General features: G+C 41.1%; 1 protein-coding gene across 4 annotated transcripts in view; it reads left to right on the top strand.

The window, feature by feature from the left end:
* The window catches only part of sesn1 (sestrin 1), a 188,335-nt gene extending 170,708 nt beyond the window's left edge, over positions 1-17,627 (top strand). For 3 of the 4 annotated variants that reach the window (XM_070885658.1, XM_070885662.1, XM_070885661.1), the window contains exons 4-10: positions 3,072-3,254; positions 8,514-8,753; positions 9,291-9,441; positions 10,039-10,154; positions 13,424-13,614; positions 13,697-13,841; positions 16,187-17,627. In XM_070885658.1, coding sequence (XP_070741759.1) covers positions 3,072-3,254; positions 8,514-8,753; positions 9,291-9,441; positions 10,039-10,154; positions 13,424-13,614; positions 13,697-13,841; positions 16,187-16,273 — 1,113 coding nt within the window. In that variant the 3' untranslated portion in view covers positions 16,274-17,627. The remainder of the gene's footprint in view (positions 1-3,071; positions 3,255-8,513; positions 8,754-9,290; positions 9,442-10,038; positions 10,155-13,423; positions 13,615-13,696; positions 13,842-16,186) is intronic. The other variant, XM_070885660.1, reaches the window with a different exon arrangement.
* Positions 17,628-18,048: the final 421 nt, after the last annotated feature.

Genomic DNA, 18,048 nt, shown 5'->3' with positions numbered 1-18,048 from the left:
GGGTGCCATGGTCCTGGTAGGGGCTGGTTCTTTTACCCCTATCTGCTTGCATTGGCGTTTCCTTCGCTGTCACTCCCACCAGCAGCAGCATCCTCTTGCACAGTATCAACAATTTACATTATGGGTAACTATCTAGATATCCGGACTCCCTTACCAACACACACACTGGATTCGTAATAGAGAACTCACTTACACACAAGCACAGGTTTGGCTGCCTCAGAGTGGGCCATCGATGCCCTTGTGGAATGTTCAACTGTGTCAGATACAGCTACTTGCTTTGCTGGTGGAATGAATTTAACGCGCCAAGAGCAGTTGGTAATAGATTCAGCTCTAGACACAAGCACTTAACATGAGCTCCACATTTGTCAACTACCAAGGTGTCTTTCCTGTCTTGCAATGCTACGATTAAAGTGATTTAGTGACTCCTCAAAAAGAGTTCCTGTCATCCAGGCCTTATTCTTTCTGTTAATAGGCAGAGAAACAACACCATAGAAACACTGGGGTAAGAAGCAGGACATTGCAATTGCCATTTACCAGCGGTGCAAATCATGACAATTCACTGCTTAGCTTTCTTCCCACCTGAGCAAATTTCATTGATGAAAGCTAACACTCTGCTTGAGTGCACATCATTTTTTTTTAAAAAAGGCCAGGCCAGAAATTTAAAAAGTCAGAGCAAGGAGAAGGCAATAGAGTAGGGTAGCGGTGTGGGAAATGATAACCAGAGTGTAACAGGAAGGGATGGAATGTATAAAAATAAGAGTACATCAGAAAGTGGAGTCAAAGCAGGGACAAATGGTAAAAAGACGAAATTAAAAGCTCTTTATCTGAATGCATGCAGCATTCGTAACAAGATAGATGAGTTGATGGCGCGAATAGATATAAATGGGTATGATCTGATATCCATTACAGAGACGTGGTTGCAAGGTGACCAAGACTGGGAACTGAATATTCAGGGGTATCTGACAATTCGGAAGGAGAGAAGAAAGGAAAAGGAGGTGGGGTAGCCCTGTTACTTAAGGATGAGATCAGTGCAGTAGTGAGAAATGATATTGGCTCTGCAAATCAAGATGTAGAATCAGTTGGATGGAGATAAGAAATAATAAAGGGAAGAAGTCACTGGTGGGCGTAATCTACAGGCCCCCTAACACTGTTGGACAAAGTATAAATCAAGAAATAATGGAGGCTTGTAATAAAGGAACGGCAATAATCATTGGTGATTTTAATCTTCATATTGATTGGACAAATCAAATGAGGAAGAGTTCAGTGTATCCGGGATGGTTTCCTTGCATAATACGTTGCAGAACCAACCAGGGAGCAGGCTATCTTGGATATGGTACTGTGTAATGAGACAGGATTAATAAATTATCTCATAGTATAGGATCCTCTAGGAAAGAGTGATCATAGTATGGTTGAATTTCAAATTCAGTTGAAGGGTGAGAAAGTTGAATCTCAAACCAGTGTCCTGATCTTAAAGGCATTACAAAGGTATGAAGGCAGAGTTGACTAAAGTGGACTGGGAAAATAGATTAATGGGTAAGACGGTTGATGAGCAGTGGCAGACATTTAAGGAGATATTTCATAACTCTCAACAAAAATATATTCCAGTGAGAAGGAAAGAGTTTGAGAAGGGAGAACCATCCGTGGCTAACTAAGGAAGTAAAGAATGGTATCAAATTGAAAACAATGGCATGCAAAGTGGCCAAGATTAGTGGAAGACCAGAGGATTGGGAAATTTTTTAAAAACCAGCAAAGGACGACAAAAAAAAATAGAGAAGCTAGATTATGAAAGTAAACTAGCAAGAAATATAAAAACAGATAGTAAGAGCATCTACAGATATATAAGGAGGAAAAGAGTGGCTAAAGTAAACGTTGGTCCCTTCGAGGATGAGACTGGGGAATTAAAAATGGGGAACAGGTAAATGGCAGAGACTTTGAACACATATTTTGTAAAGGTCTTCATGGTAAAAGACACTAAACATCCCAATAATAGATAATCAAGGAGCTATAGGGAGGGAGGAACTTAAACCAATCACCACCACTTAAAGAAAAAGTACTCTGTAAAATAATGGGACTAAAGGTGGACAGGTCCCCTGGACCTGATGGCTTTCGTCCTAGGGTCATAAAAGAAGTGGCTGCAGGGAGTGGGGGCAGCATAGTTGAAGAATAAGGAGTCACCATTTAGAACTGAGATGAGGAGGAATTTCTTCTGAGGGTTGTAAATGTGTGGAATTCTCTGCCTCACAGAGCTGTGGAGGCTGGGTCATTGAATATATTTAAGGTGGAGATAAACAGATTTTTGAAAGATGAGGGAGTGGAGCTGAGTCCATGATCAGATCAGCCATGATCTTATTAATTGGCGGAGCAGTCTTGAAGGTCCAAATGGCCTACTCCTGCTCCTATTTCTTATGTTCAGCACGAACGATGTCTTTGGAAATGCAGTCCTCACCACTTTAAAAAGTCCCAAGTTTAAACTGGGCAGTCATTTATATCTGGCAAATTTGAATTATGCAACTAAATATTGAGTAGATTGTAGTTTATACATCTTTAAGCTGTAAAAAAAAAATGTCGATATTAACAGTACTTGTATCTTTCATCTTGAAATAGTTTTGGTAAATTTTGGTTCTATATGTATGAAGACATACAAAAAGGATAAGAGAAGAGGGGTCTATTGGTGCAGTTTGTACAGTGTTTAGATTTTTCTGTTAGATGGTGTACCACCCTCCCTGTTCATTAAAAACACTAATGTAATTCTCCAATACTTGAAAACAAAATTTAATTTAGTTTGGATTTTGATGCAAAAATGTCACTGCAGGCCCGAATATTATATTTTCTTGGATTACAATGGAATAATCACGTTCATATCCAGTTTCAGCCTGTTTCAGTTTTGCCAAAACTAATTTTGTTATTTTAGAATGGCAAGGGAAAATGTAATAGGTACATTTTTCATCAGTAAAGAAATGTAAATGAGAGCATGTTATGACCAATGAATACTGTTCATGGAATAATTTGAAATTTGCACTTTTTGATGAGATTTGGAACATTAAGTATCTGAACTTTTGGTTTCTCAACAGGCTGCAGCTCGACACCAGTGTTCATATCTTGTAAATCTCCATGTTAATGACTTTCTCCAAGTTGGTGGGGATCCCAAGTGGCTCGCAGGATTAGATTCTGCCCCTCGGAAGCTTCAGACCTTGAGTGAAGTTAATAAAATTCTTGCTCACAGACCTTGGCTTATTACGAAAGACCATATTGAGGTGAGTGATCCTCTGATTTCAGCCTACACTTGAATTTCACCTATTTGCCGTACCGCTGTTTTCCGCCAGCTTGCTCTCCCACTGTTCCCCTAAACCCTTCCAGCTTGTCGTATCTCTCCCCTCCTTCCAAAAGATTTCTTTAAAAATAGATCTTTGTGCTTTCACAAATTTTCCCCTTATTCTGTCTGATCCCCCCAACTCGGATATTTTGATACACTAAAGAAATAGAATCATAGAAATTTACAGCTCGGAATGAGGCCATTTCGGCCCATCCTGTCCACACCGGCCGACTAAAACCTACCTAAGCCTATTCCCACTTTCCAGCTCTGGTCCGTAGCCTTGTAAGTTACGGCACTTTAAGTGCACATTCGAGAATTTTTTTAATGTGAGGCTTTCTGCCTCTATTGCCCTTTCAGGCAGTGAGTTCCAGACCCCCACCACCCTCTAGGTGAATACATTTTCCCTCATATATCCTCTATGCCTCCTTGCAGTTACTTTAAATCTATGCCCCCTGGTTGTTGACCCCTCTGCCAAGGGAAACAGGTCCTTCCTAGCTACTCTATCCAGGCCTCTCATTTTTATACACCTCAATCAGGTCTCCCCTCAGCTTCCTCTGTTCCAAAGAAAACAGACCCAGCATCTCCAATCTTTCCTCATAGCCAAATTCTCCAGTCCAGGCAACATTCTTGTAAATCTCCTCGTAGTGCAATCACATCTTTCCAGTAATGTGGTGACTGGAACTGCACACAGTACTCCAGCTGCAGCCTAACCAGTGTTTTATACAATTCAAGCATAACATCCCTGCTCTTGTATTCCATGCCTCGACTAATAAAGGCCAGTATTCCATATGTCTTCTTAACCACCTTATCTACCTGGCCTGCTACCTTCAGGGATCTGTGGACCTGCACGCCAAGTTCCCTTTGTTCCACTACACTTTCAATTGCCTTGTTTGACCTCCTCAAATGCATTACCTCACACTTACCCGGATTAAATTCCATTTGCCACTGTTCTGCCCACCTGACCAGTACATTGATATCTTCCTGCAGTCTGCAGCTTTCTTCTTCATTATCAACCACACAGCCATTTTAGAGTCATCTGCAAACTTCTTAATCATACCCCCAACATTCAAGTCCAAGTCATTGATATATACCATAAAAAGCAAGGAGCCTTGCGGAACCCTACTGGATACAGCCTTCCAGTCACAAAAACACCCATTAACTATTACCCATTGTTTCCTGCCTCTGAGCCAATTTTGGATCCAACTTGCCACTTTGCAGTGGATTCCATGGGCTTTTACTTTCATGACCAGTCTGCCATGTGGGACCTTATCAAAAGCTTTGCTAAAATCCATATACACTATATCATACACACTGCCCTCATTGAACCTCTTGGTTACCTCCTTGCAAAACTCAATCAAATTAGTCAGACATGACCTTCCCTTAACAAATCCATGCTGACTGTCCTTGATTAATCCATGTCTTTCCAAATGAAGATTTATCCTGTCCCTCAGGCTTTTTTCCAATAATTTTCCCACCACTGGGGTAGGGCTGACTGGCCTGTAATTACTCAGTCTATTCCTTTCTCCCTTTTTAAACAAAGGTACAACATTAGCAGTCCTCTGGCACCACACCTGCAGTCAGGAAGGACTGGAAAATGATGGTCAGAGCCTCTGCTATTTCCTCATTTGCTTCTCTTAACAACCTGGAATACATTTCATCGGAGCCTGGGGGACTTAGCCACTTTCAAAGCTGCTAAACCCCTTAATACTTCCTCTCTCACTATGTTTAGCTCGTCTAATAATTTCATACTCCTCCTCCCTCATTGCAAAGTCTGCATTACCCCTCTCTTGTATGAAAACAGATGCAAAGTATTCATTAAGAATCATACCCACGTCTTCTGCTTCCACACACAGATTTCCTTTATGGTCTCTAATAGGCCTCACTCTTTCTCTAGTTATCCTCTTGCTCTTAATATATTTATAAAATATCTTTGGGTTTTCTCTGATTTTACTTGCCAACATTCTTTCATGCTCTCTCTTTGCTTTCCTGATATCTTTTTTTTAATTGCACCCCTGCGCAATTTCTGCAGTAATGAGTTCTCTGTATCTGTCATATGCTTCCCTTTTTTCTTTATCTTACCTTGTATGTCCCTTGACATCCAGGGAGCTCTAGATTTGTTAGTTCCACCCTTTTTCCTTAAGGGAACATACATGCTCTGTACCCTCAGGGTCTCCTCCTTGAATGTGTCTCACTGCTCTGAAACTGATTTACCATCAAGTAACTGTTTCCAGTCCACTTTGGCCAAATCCCATCGCAAATCAGCAAAATTGGCTTTACCCCAATTGAGAATTTTATTCCTGGTCCACCTTTGTCCTTTTCCATAACTACCCTAAATCTTACTGAATTATGATCACTAGCACCAAAATGCTCTCCCACTGATGCCCCTTCTACCTGCCCCTCTTCATTCCCCAAAGCCAAGTCCAGAACTGCCCCCTCCCTTGGGCTTGTTACATACTGGCTAAAGAAGTTCTCCTGAATGCATTTTAGGAATTCAGTACCCCTGTACCATTCACACTACTTTTTTTCAGTTAATAGTAGAGTAATTGAAATCCCCCAATATTACAGCTCTAGTTTTTGCACTTTGCAGCAATTTGCGCACATATTTGTTCTTCTATCTCCCTCTGACTGGGGGTATATAGTACAGTCCCAGTAGTATGATCGCCCCTTTTTTGTTCTTTAATTCAACCCATATGGCCTCGTTTGATGATCCCTCTAATATATCAACCCTTCTCACAGCTGTAATTGTTTCTTTAATTAATACTGCAACCGCCCCCCCCCCCCCTCCTTTTTTACCACCCTTCTCTAACCCGCCTGAAAACCCTATAACCAGCAATGTTAAGCTGCCATACCGGCCCTTTTAGCCATGTCTCAGTAATAGCTATACCATACTTCCCAGTATCTATCTGTTCTTTCACCTCATCTGCCATATTCCCTATACTCCTTGCATTAAAATATATACCATTAATGGTGCCAAACTCCCTTGTTGTCTATTTTCCAGCCCTTGTTTCCTCTGTCTTCCAAATTCACTTTCTACTTTTCTGCTGCCCAATTCCAGCTCTGCTTGTCTCCCCACTGAATCTATTCTCCGGTTCCCATCCCCCTGCCAAGCTAGTTTAAACCCTCCTCAACTGCACTAGCAAGCCCTCCTGCGAGGATACTGGTCCCGGCTCTGGTGAGATGCAACCCATTCGGCTTGTACAGGTCCCACCTCTCGCAGAAACGGTCCCAATACTTCAGGAATCTAAAGCCCTCCCGCCTGCACCATCTCTCCAGCCACACATTCACCTCTATCCTCCTAATTCTGTACTCTAGCACATGGCACTAACAGTAATCCAGAGATTACTACCTTTTTGAGGTCCTGCTTTTTGATCGATCTCATAGCTCCCTAAACTCTGCCTGCAGGACCTCATCCCTCTTTCTACCTATGTCATTGGTACCAATATGAACCACGATCTCTGGCTGTTCACACTCGCCTTCCAGAATGTCTTGCAGCCGCTCAGTGACACCCTTGACCCTGGCACCAGGGAGGCAATAAACCATCCTGGAGTCACGTCTGTGGCCGCAGAAACACCTGTCTGCTCCTCTGACTATCGAATCCCCTACCACTGTTGCTCACTCTTCTTCCTGTGCAGCTGAGCCACCCATCATGCTGTGGACTTGGCTCTGGCTGCACTCCCCAGAGGCACCATCGCCCTCGCCAGTACGGAGATCAGAATACTGGTTGGAGAGCGAGATGGACTCCGGGACTCCTGCACTATCTGCCTAGTCCTCCTCTTCTGTCTGGCGGTCAGCCATTTCCTTGCTGCCTGCAAACTTTTAAGCTGCAGGGTGACCACCTCTAGAAATGTGCTATCCACGAAATTCTGTGTCTCGCGGATGCACCGCAGTGACTCCAGCCGGCGGTCAAGCTCCAAAACGCGGAGCTCGAGTTGCTTTAGCTGGTAACACTTCCTGCACATGTCGTCTAGGCTACGCGAAGCATCCAGGATTTCCCACGTGGCACAGGATGTGCACTCCATGGGACTGAGCTGCCCTGCCATCCCTCTATTTAATAGACTAAGAACTAACCCAACAGAAATAAACTTAAAACATAACAAAAAACACCCACCAGCTACTCACCAATCAGCTCCTTCCCTTGTGCCGACGTCACTTTTTCTACTCTGACGTCACTTTGTTGAATTCTGCCTCTATTGAGTTGCTCCTGCTCTGGTCTCGCCCAGGTCCGCTGCCTCCTCTGGTCTCTGGCTTGCACTCCGCGCTCCTTTTATCATCGCTCCTGCTCCTCTTAGGACCACTCCTGCTCTCGCTCTGCTCCTGCTCTGGTGTCGCAGCCTCCTCCTGTATAAACGTAAGCTACAGTTATTGTTTCTTGATCACGTATTTGTGATTTTGGAACTCCAGATAACAGTTATAGCAACGTTACTTTGTGGAGACTTGCATGTACAGAAACCACTGGCCGAAGAGGTTTTAAAAATGTACAGAATATATACATTTTTATGGTTTTGTTATGATATCTCAAAATACTTCTTTACATATTGCTTCCAAATTATCTTTCCTCAATGTCAGGCTTGGCTCTTTGGTAGTACCCAGGCTTCTGAGTCAAGTGGTTGCAGGTTCACGCTCCACCATAAGACTTAAGCACATAAATGATGTATCAGGGCAGTACTGTGGGAGTACTGCATTGTTTGAAGTGCTGTCTTCATTTTCTAATTGTAGAACCTTGCTGTGGGCAAGTTGGCTGCTGTGTACTTCCAATGCAATGATTGTACCAGAAAGTAAACCATTATTTGTAAAGCACTTCTGAGACATGTGATAAGGCGCTATATTAATGCAAGTTTGTTTCTTTCTACATCTACATCCACCCCTTTCCCTTCGCTCAGAGCATTAACCTTCATCAAATTCACTGTAGGCGTTGAGCAGGAGTTCTACACTACAACATCATGCAGATTCATTTATAGGAATCAGAGAAAAGAATGCCTTTGATGGAAAGATTTAATAGTATTTTTCTTTTTTATTGATCATGAAAAATGTATTAACACATTTCCTAGGGAATGGAACCAAAATCTCGTGCCATTAACTTTACCAGTGAAGAAGTACAAATCAATTTAGAGGGACCAAACCGCCTGAGAAGTTTAAAGAATGAAATGAAACTATAGCTTGTGGCATTACCATTAACGCAATTTCTTATCTTTATTTACAGAAACTCCTAAAGGCTGAAGAGCACGGCTGGTCACTGGCTGAGTTGGTACATGTGGTTGTACTGCTCACACACTATCATTCTCTTGCATCTTTCACGTATGGCTGTGGTATCAACCCTGAAATACATTGTGATGGAGGCCACACTTTCCGACTCCCTTCTGTTGGTAGTTGCTATGTATGTGATTTTACAAATGGCAATAATGATGTGGAAAGTCTACTGAATGGCCAAGAAGAAAGTGAAGTAAGTTAAGAAATATTGAGTCTTTTTTCCCCATCTTATTTAAATGACAGCACATAAGCCAAAAGACCATTTAGATGATGGATTATTCCAATAAAAACTTAAGTTGAAGCTTAATTTAAAATAACTATTCCTGTAAATTTTGGAAACATTAAGAATATGTGAAATGGTTTACTTCTGTGCACCAGTATTGCAGATAGAACACTAGCTTCCTTTTATATGTTCCCATGTGTTTAAATGAGTATACATCAGGCCTTTTTTTTTTCCACGTGTACTACAGGATTTTTCTTCATTTTCCTCCACCCCACCCTGCCCCAACTGTTGCAAAAAAAGATTGTGATGAGGATATTGCCTTTTTTAAATGTGCATAAAGGCAGTCTGTGCATTGGTAATGAAAAAGCCAAACCAAAATCTTATCAAGACTAAGCCTAGTGATTTCAGCTGCAAAGTTGAGTGTCATCACATAGTACTCCATCATTTATTTAAGTCATGCAGCCAATCATTTTTAGAGTACAATGGAAATGGTCTGTCTACTTATAGCAGGGCACAGAAACTGCTTGTGAGGTGGAAGCTCTGATGGAAAAAATGAAACGGCTACAAGAATGTAGAGATGAAGAGGAGGCAAGCCAAGAGGAAATGGCAACACGATTTGAGAGAGAAAAGATGGAGAGTCTCTATGTAGCACCAACAGGTGAGAATAAGATAATTGTGTTGAAATATCGTTAATGTTGATTTGTAGTTACCTTAGTTAAATATTCTGCTTACAATTATATGATGCAGCTTATATGGTACTGCAGATGTTTACTCAATATAGACACTTCCAACAATAGAGAACATTTTGCAGGTAAAAACTGTAAGAGAAAATCTTTACAAGAACAAGATGCAAATATTTGGAGCAGGAGGGTCCAAAAATAAGGCCTGTAGGCCATATGGAATCCCAAGCCCTTGCAGTCTTACCGATAAAGCTCCATGAACACCATTTTATTTCCACATTAAGCCTTTTCTTAGCTCCGTTGTCGCATTGATGAGTAGGTCCTAAATGAGATCATCGGGGTCTGTTAGAATATACTGCCTGAGATGTATGCAAAATAATGTAAACTTTTTCATTTAAACTTAACACATGGCTTGTGAAACTCCATTGTGTGCGCTATCGGGTAAGTGAAAAGAATAAAACTTGCACACTCGTGCCTTTAAAGGCTAGGGCAGTGAAAGTCAAATACTAAGTGGGAAAGTGGATTCCATGGTAATTGAATGGCAACATCAGTCTCTGATTTTGTTTCTACCCCAGAAGATGAAGAATCAGTAGACACAAGGGATGTTTCTCGTCATTTTGAAGATCCAAGCTATGGTTACAAAGACTTTTCCAGACATGGCGAGCAAAATGTGCCCACGTTTCGAGCTCAGGTAAAATTCTAAAATATTTTTATTGGTCTCCAATGTTGGATCTATGATGTACCAGTTAGCTGTGCCAGAGTTAACATAAGAAATAGGAACAGGAGTAGGTCATACGGCCCCTCGAGCCTCCTCCGCCATTTAATAAGATCATGGCTGATCTGATCATGGACTCAACTCCACTTCCCCGCCAGCTCCCCATAACCTCTTATCCGCTTATCGTTTAAGAAACTGTCTATTTCTGTCTTAAATTTATTCAATGTCCCAACATCCACAGCTCTCTGAGGCAGTGAATTCCACAGATTTACAACCCTCTGGGAGAAGAAATTTCTCCTCATCTCTCTTTTAAATGGGCGGCCCCTTATTCCAAGATCATGCACTCTAGTTCTAGTCTCCCCCATCAGTGGAAACATCCTCTCTGCATCCACCTTGTCAAACCCCCTCATAATCTTATACGTTTCGATAAGATCACCTCTCATTCTTCTGAATTCCAATGAGTAGAGGCCCAACCTACTCAAGCTTTCATCATAAGTCAACCCCCTCAACCCCAGAATCAACCTAGTGAACCTTCTCTGAACTGCCTCCAAAGCAAGTATATCCTTTTGTAAATATGGAAACCAAAACTGCACACAGTATTCCAGGTGTGACCTCACCAATACCTTTTATATAGCTATAGCAAGACTTCCCTGCTTTTATACTCCATCCCCTTTGCAATCAAGGCAAAAATACCATTGGCCTTCCTGATCACTTGCTGTACCTGCATACTACCCTTTTGTGTTTCATTCACAAGTATCCCCAGGTCACGCTGTACTGCAGCACTTTGCTATCTTTCTCCATTTAATAATAACTTGCTCTTTTATTTTTTTTCTGCCAAAGTGCATGACCTCACACTTTCCGACCTTATCCTCCATCTGCCAAATTTTTGCCCACTCACTTAGCCTGTCATAAAAACATAGAAAATAGGTGCAGGAATAGGCCATTCGGCCCTTCGAGCCTGTCCTACCATTCAATAAGATCATGGCTGATCCTTCACCTCGGTACCCCTTTCCTGCTTTCTCTCCATACCCCTTGATCTCTTTAGCCATAAGGGCCATATCTAACTCCCTCTTGAATATATCCAATGAACTGGCATCAACAACTCTCTGCGGTAGGGAATTCCACAGGTTAACAACTCTGAGTGAAGAAATTTCTCCTCATCACAGTCCTAAATGGCTTACCCCTTATCCTTAGACTGTGTCCCCTGGTTCTGGACTTTCCCAACATCGGAAACATTCTTCCTGCATCTAACCTGTCTAGTCCCGTCAGAATTTTATATGTTTCTATGAGATCCCCTCTCATCCTTCTAAACTCCAGTGAATACAGGCCAAGTCGATCCAGTCTCTCCTCATATGTCAGTCCTGCCATCCCGGGAATCAGTCTGGTGAACCTTCGCTGCACTCTCTCAATAGCAAGAGATCTCCTTCCTCAGATTAGGAGATCAAAACTGAACACAATATTCCAGGTGAGGCCTCACCAAGGCCCTGTACAACTGCAGTAAGACCTCCCTGCTCCTATACTCAATTCCCCTGGCTATGAAGGCCAACATACCATTTGCCGCCTTCACCGCCTGCTGTATCTGCATGCCAACTTTCAATGACTGATTTACCATGACACCCAGGTCTCGTTGCACCTCCCCCTTTCCTAATCTGCCACCATTCAGATAATATTCTTCCTCCGTGTTTTTGCCCCCAAAGTGGATAACCTCACATTTATCCACATTATACTGCATCTGCAATGCATTTGCCCATTCACATAACCTGTCCAAATCACCCTGCAGCCTCTTAGCGTCGTCCTCACAGCTCACACCGCCACCCAGTTTAGTGTCATCTGCAAACTTGGAGATATTACACTCAATTCCTTCATCTAAATCATTAATGTATATTGTAAATAGTTGGGGCCCCAGCACTGATTGCTGCGGCACCCCATAGTAACTGGTTGCCAACCAGAGAATGAACCATTTATCCCGACTCTCTGTTCTGTTAGTTAGCCAATCCTCCATCCATGCTAATATATTACCCTCAACCCCGTGAACATTTATCTTGTGCAGTAACCTTTTATGTGGTACCTTGTCAAATGCCTTCTGGAAGTTCAAATACACCACATCCACTGGTTCCCCTTTATCCACCCTGTTCGTTATATCCTCGAGGAACTCCAGCAAATTTGTCAAACATGACTTCCCCTTCATAAATCCATGCTGACTTCCTGACCGAATTTTGCTTTTCCAAATGTCTTGCTACTGCTTTAATAATAGACTCCAACATTTTCCCAACCACAGATGTTAGGCTAACTGGTCGATAGTTTCCTGCTTTTTGTCTGCCTCATTTTTTAAATAGGGGCGTTACATTTGCAGTTTTCCAATCTGCTGGGACCTCTCCAGAATCTAGGGAATTTTGGCAAATTACAACCATTGCATCCACTATCTCTGCCGCTACTTCTCTTGACCCTAGGATGCAAGCCATCAGGTATAGGACATGGGCCTGTGTCCTTGATTTCTCAATCTAGCCATGTCACTGGGGTGAGATGCTGAGCAAAGACTAGGTGATTGTCTCTCTTTCTTCTCCTTCATGAACCCTTTCCCTACCAGAAAGGAAGGAAAAATCAAGCTACACTGGGACAATTTCAAATCTCCTGAGTGATTTTTTTTTATTGCCCAGATGTCAGGGACTGTTTGGAACATTGGTGATGAACAGTCTATAGAATCATTTCAGGTGATCAATTTGCAAGTATTGTGGCTTTATATTGTTGACTGATGAGTCAAATGCCAGGGAATGCCTGTAGATGTGCTGCTTGTGATTGAGAGAAATGTTGGCATTGCATAGTCCTTGTCTTGACCTACTGAGGAATGGTGTCCCTTACTTGGAGACGGTGACTTGCAAGATCACTAATGTAGTGAGGTGGGCTGGCCTTCTCATTTTTGCAATGTGATTCCAATGTTAGAATATTATAGGAAGATCTCCAACTTATTCAGCAGGGGGGACATAATGGTACTTTATTTCAATGCCAAATTCATGGTAGTTTACCCTTTAGCTTGCTGACCTTATCAATCCAGAGTGGATAATGGGGTGTGCTATGGGTTAATAATATGACCAATAAATGCTTTAGACTATATACTATAGTCCTGGCCTGTGAATGGGTAGTACTTATTTCTTCATAAATTTCTTGCTGTCTTGTACTTGTTATTCATGGAATTGGTACAGTTTTGTTAATACCAAATCTATTTTTGCATTTTAATCTTTGCACAGGATTATACTTGGGAAGATCATGGGTACTCCCTAGTTAACCGTCTTTACCCAGATGTTGGTCAGCTATTGGATGAAAAGTTTCAGATAGTTTACAACCTGACTTACAACACTATGGCAATGCATAAAGATGTCGATACCTCAATGCTCAGACGAGCCATCTGGAACTACATCCATTGCATGTTTGGAATAAGGTCAGTTTGCAAAAATTCTGTATAATTCTGAAATACAGCAATTGATTCCATAAAGCTAATCTTATCAGTTTATTTGTGACAGGTATGATGACTATGACTATGGTGAAATTAATCATCTGTTGGATCGGAACTTTAAAGTTTATATAAAAACTGTAGTCTGCTCTCCAGCGAAGACTACAAAAAGAATATATGACAGCTTCTGGAGACAATTCAAACACTCTGAGAAGGTATAAAGAACTTTCACCTAAGGTGGAAATTGAGTATTTATTAAAAATACACAGAATTTGCTTTCCAAGTGCTTTCACCCATTGGTTTTTATATGATGTGGTCTGATCCAGTTTGACATTGCGACATTATCTCAACATAGTGCCTCAGTCTGAAAAGAGCGACCCTAACTGCAGTGTCACATAAAAGGTTGCTGCACAAGATAAAAGTTCACGGGGTTGGAGTTAATATATTAGCATGGATAGAGGATTGGCTAACTAACAGTTGGGATAAATGGTTCATTCTCTGGTTGGCAACCAGTAACTAGTGGGGTGCTGCAGGGATTAGTGCTGGGACCCCAACTATTTACAATCTATATTAACGACTTGGAAGAAGGGACTGAGTGTAACGTAGCCAAGTTTGCTGACGATACAAAGATGGGAGGAAAAGCGATGTGTGATGACACACAAAATCTGCAGAAGGACATAGACAGGCTAAGTGAGTGGGCAAAAATTTGGCAGATGGAGTATAATGTTGGAAAGTGTGAGGTCATGCACTTTGGCAGAAAAAAAATCAAAGAGCAAATAATTATTTAAATGGAGAAAGATTGCCAAGTGCAGCAGGACTTGGGGGTACTTGTGCATGAAACACAAAAGGTTAGTATGCAGGTACAGCAAGTGATCAGGAAGGCCAATGGTATCTTGGCCTTTATTGCAAAGGGGATGGAGTATAAAAGCAGGGAAGTCTTGCTACAGCTATATAAGGTATTGGTGTGGCCATATTTAGCAAAGGATATACTTGCTTTGGAGATAGTTCAGAGAAGGTTCACTTCCGGGGATGAGGGGGTTGACTTTTATAAGGAAAGATTTAGTAGGTTGGGCCTCTACTCATTGAAATTCAGAAGAATCTTATCGAAATGTATAAGATTATGAGGGGGCTTGACAAGTTGGATGCAGAGAGGATGTTTCCACTGATGGGGGAGACTAGAACTAGAGGGCATGATCTTAGAATAATGTGCCGCCCATTTAAAACTGAGATTAGGAGAAATTTCTTCTGAGGGTTGTAAATCTGTGGAATTCGCTGCCTCAGAGAGCTGTGGATACTGGGACATTGAGCAACTGTATTTCTGTCTTAACCTCTTATCGTTTGAATAAATTTATGTGGAGCGGGCAGGGAAGTGGAACTGAGTCCATGATCAGATCAGCCATGATCTTATTGAATGGCGGAGCCTGCTTGAGGGGCCATATGGCCTACTCCTGTTCCTATTTCTTATGTTCTAGTCCTGCATTTTAATTTCTAATACAAACTACCGGGTAAAATGAGTCTTCAACTTCGGAATTATAGTTAGTTTTGTAATGCTGACTTCAGTATGGGCATTTTGTTTTTAGTTCCCACAGACTAGAGCCATCAGAGAGCAGTATTTGTTGTCCTGTTTTATCCTGAGATTTAAACTCCATTTTCCTGGGAAATCATGATTGTATATAATACACCTTTCAAGTTGGTTTTAATATTTCAGTGCAATAGCTATAAATGCATGAATTCTGAAAATATCTAGATAGAGGTATTACAATTAGTTAGCACACTCCTTTACCTCTGGAAACTGATGAAACTAGTCCAGTGACTTTAAGGCATCTTTTCACTTGTGGAGTAAGAATAGATGTTCTACAGTTGACCTCACTTGAGATGAGAAATTCTGCTGGAGTTCTCTCCTGTTTATTTATGCAGCGATCCCTGCTTGAAGTGTGTACATGCAGACATCTGGTAAGGACATAATTGGACTACATCTGGATGCCCTTTTAGTCAATAGTCTGCTGACACACTTTCAAGTCTTGCATATGAAAGAAAGAATTTGCATTTATATAGTGCCTTTCACGACTTCGGCATGTCCAAAGTGCATAACAGCCAATGATGTACTTTTGAAACGTAGTCACTGTTGTAATGTAGGAAATATGAATAATAGCTAATTAATTCTGGTATTGGAAAAAAGACACTCCATGTCTGGACTCCAGGTGGGAAGGGAAGAAAAATCGCTTTGGGATTGGGAGGGCAAAGAAAATCTTCCAGAATCATTGTTTATCAATTCAACTATATTTTTCCTAGAATCTGAAAACTGTGGAACTCCTTGCCTCCCTCAGACTTTTCCTCCAACAATCATCAGATTTTAAAACCTAGGCTTGGTGTCATGTAATTATTACTGCCGTACCTTTTTCTTTTAATTGATTTCAACCTGCATTATTGGTCTTGTCAGTCGCCTTGATATCTCAATTTTAACATAAATCTCCATTGACGTGAATAGAAATGGTGTTGGTGTGAAAGAGTTTTTTCCAATTGCCACTTTTAACATGGAGTTTGTTTTTCTGTCCCCTAGATTCATGTGAATTTGCTTCTTATGGAAGCTCGTATGCAGGCGGAACTTCTTTATGCTTTGACAGCCATTACACGATACCTGACATGAAGAGTCTGCACTTTCATAAGCATCAGTTGTCATTGGAGGAAACTGCCAGTTCATTTGAACCAAAGTAGGCAAATTACCCATAAATTCCATTGTGCCATAACCTACATCATGAGAGAAAAGTGTTGCCTCTTGGTGCACTGTGGCTAGCCTTTAGCTCTGGACCTTGCACAGAAGGAAAATAGAAGACTGTGAAGAACCAATGTGCAACCTGAGTATTTGATCACCTGTGCGTGTTTTGACAACGCAAAGTAATTCCTAACACTTTCAATGACTTGCAGCGATGCAACAAGCTATATGCTCTTGTCTTTTTAGACTAGGTTATAATGTGTGGTTGTTGTAGGTAACTGAAGTTGGAGGATTAAAAAAAAAAATGAGGTCTCGAAGATTTGTGCCTCAAGGACCTTTTTATAGTTGGAAGTTGTTGGTGCTGCTATTCCTGCCAGTGCATTGCTGCGATCACTGACTGCCCAAGTTGAGCTAAGACTTATCAAACTGAATACTGCAGCTACCTGAGCCTGTACTGTGACAAACTCCAGTGATGAGTCACAGTTTGAGACAATACTGACATTTATAATTGTTAGAATTCTAACACATCTCTGTATAACTTTTGAAATATGCAAGTATTTCTGGAACTTGTATTTCTGCTGTAAAACAAAGCAGTGTGAATTTTTTAATATTTTTGTCAGAAATTGGTGAAGTAGTGATAGATACAATTCAGTTTTACCCAAAGTATTGTCTTGAGAGAAGAATAGTGTACTCTTTTGAGTTTCTCTGCCTTCCTTGCAGAACTTACACACAGTAATGTTTTTGTGCATGTTTTGTATTGCAGCATCCTGTTATGTTATAGCTATTGCTATTTGTGTAAGAAGGTTTAGTTGCCCTCCGGCACAGTGTTGGTTTTCTGTTACTAGTAGCTGTGTCTGGAAGCGTGATTCTGGGTGACTGGACAGCAGTCTTTGGAATTACAGCACAAACTCCTAATTGTTTTTTTTTTAAATGTGATATTTTAACCATTAACAGCTTACCTAACAAAGCTGAAAATGTTTTTACTGATGACAAGTACTTGATTCAAAATATCAACATGAAGTCATTTGTGTTTTCATAGGGTTTTCATCAACTTAATGGATGTAATACAAAATATTAAACTTGTTTTTTTCAAAAAACAAAATAAATGTCATTTGACATTTGAGATGAATGAAACTGAATTTGTTGCCAACATGTCTAAGTAAATTACCAAAATATTATTGGTAATATTTAACAGATACCCAGAGCAAATTCTCACAAAAAACTATGTAAAAAGTTATTTTGGTTGGTGTAGGATTGCACTCAGAATAAATATTTTTTTTCTTGAAAATCCCAGCGGAATTATAATGTCTGGGAAGTCATTATATAATAGAAAAACTGTCTCACTCAACGTAGGACACTTGTATACACTGGCAACTATGTAGATGATGAATAGTGAAAGAATCATGGGAGCATGGCTACATATGAATCCAAGTGAGATGAATCTTGAGGTTCTGCTAGTGCTTCCTCCTAAAGTGAAATGATTTTGGCTGAAAACCCTCAAGAACACTTGTTGACCAGGAGCTCTTGGGCTGCAGAACAAATGCCACCAGTGAGGACTATTCACTATATATTGTCACTGCACTGTTGCAGCCTGAAGTTTCCTCTACCAGCTATACAATATGTTTTGTTAGAACCTGCCACCTTAATCCAGTCACTCCTCTGCTGTTGAGACTTTACATGCAGAGGAGAGGAGTGTCCTTCTCCAAAGC

This window comes from Pristiophorus japonicus, chromosome 7 (genome assembly GCF_044704955.1).
Source record: "Pristiophorus japonicus isolate sPriJap1 chromosome 7, sPriJap1.hap1, whole genome shotgun sequence".
NCBI classification, from domain to species: Eukaryota; Metazoa; Chordata; class Chondrichthyes; family Pristiophoridae; genus Pristiophorus; species Pristiophorus japonicus.
This window is presented reverse-complemented; position numbering and strand designations above follow the sequence as displayed.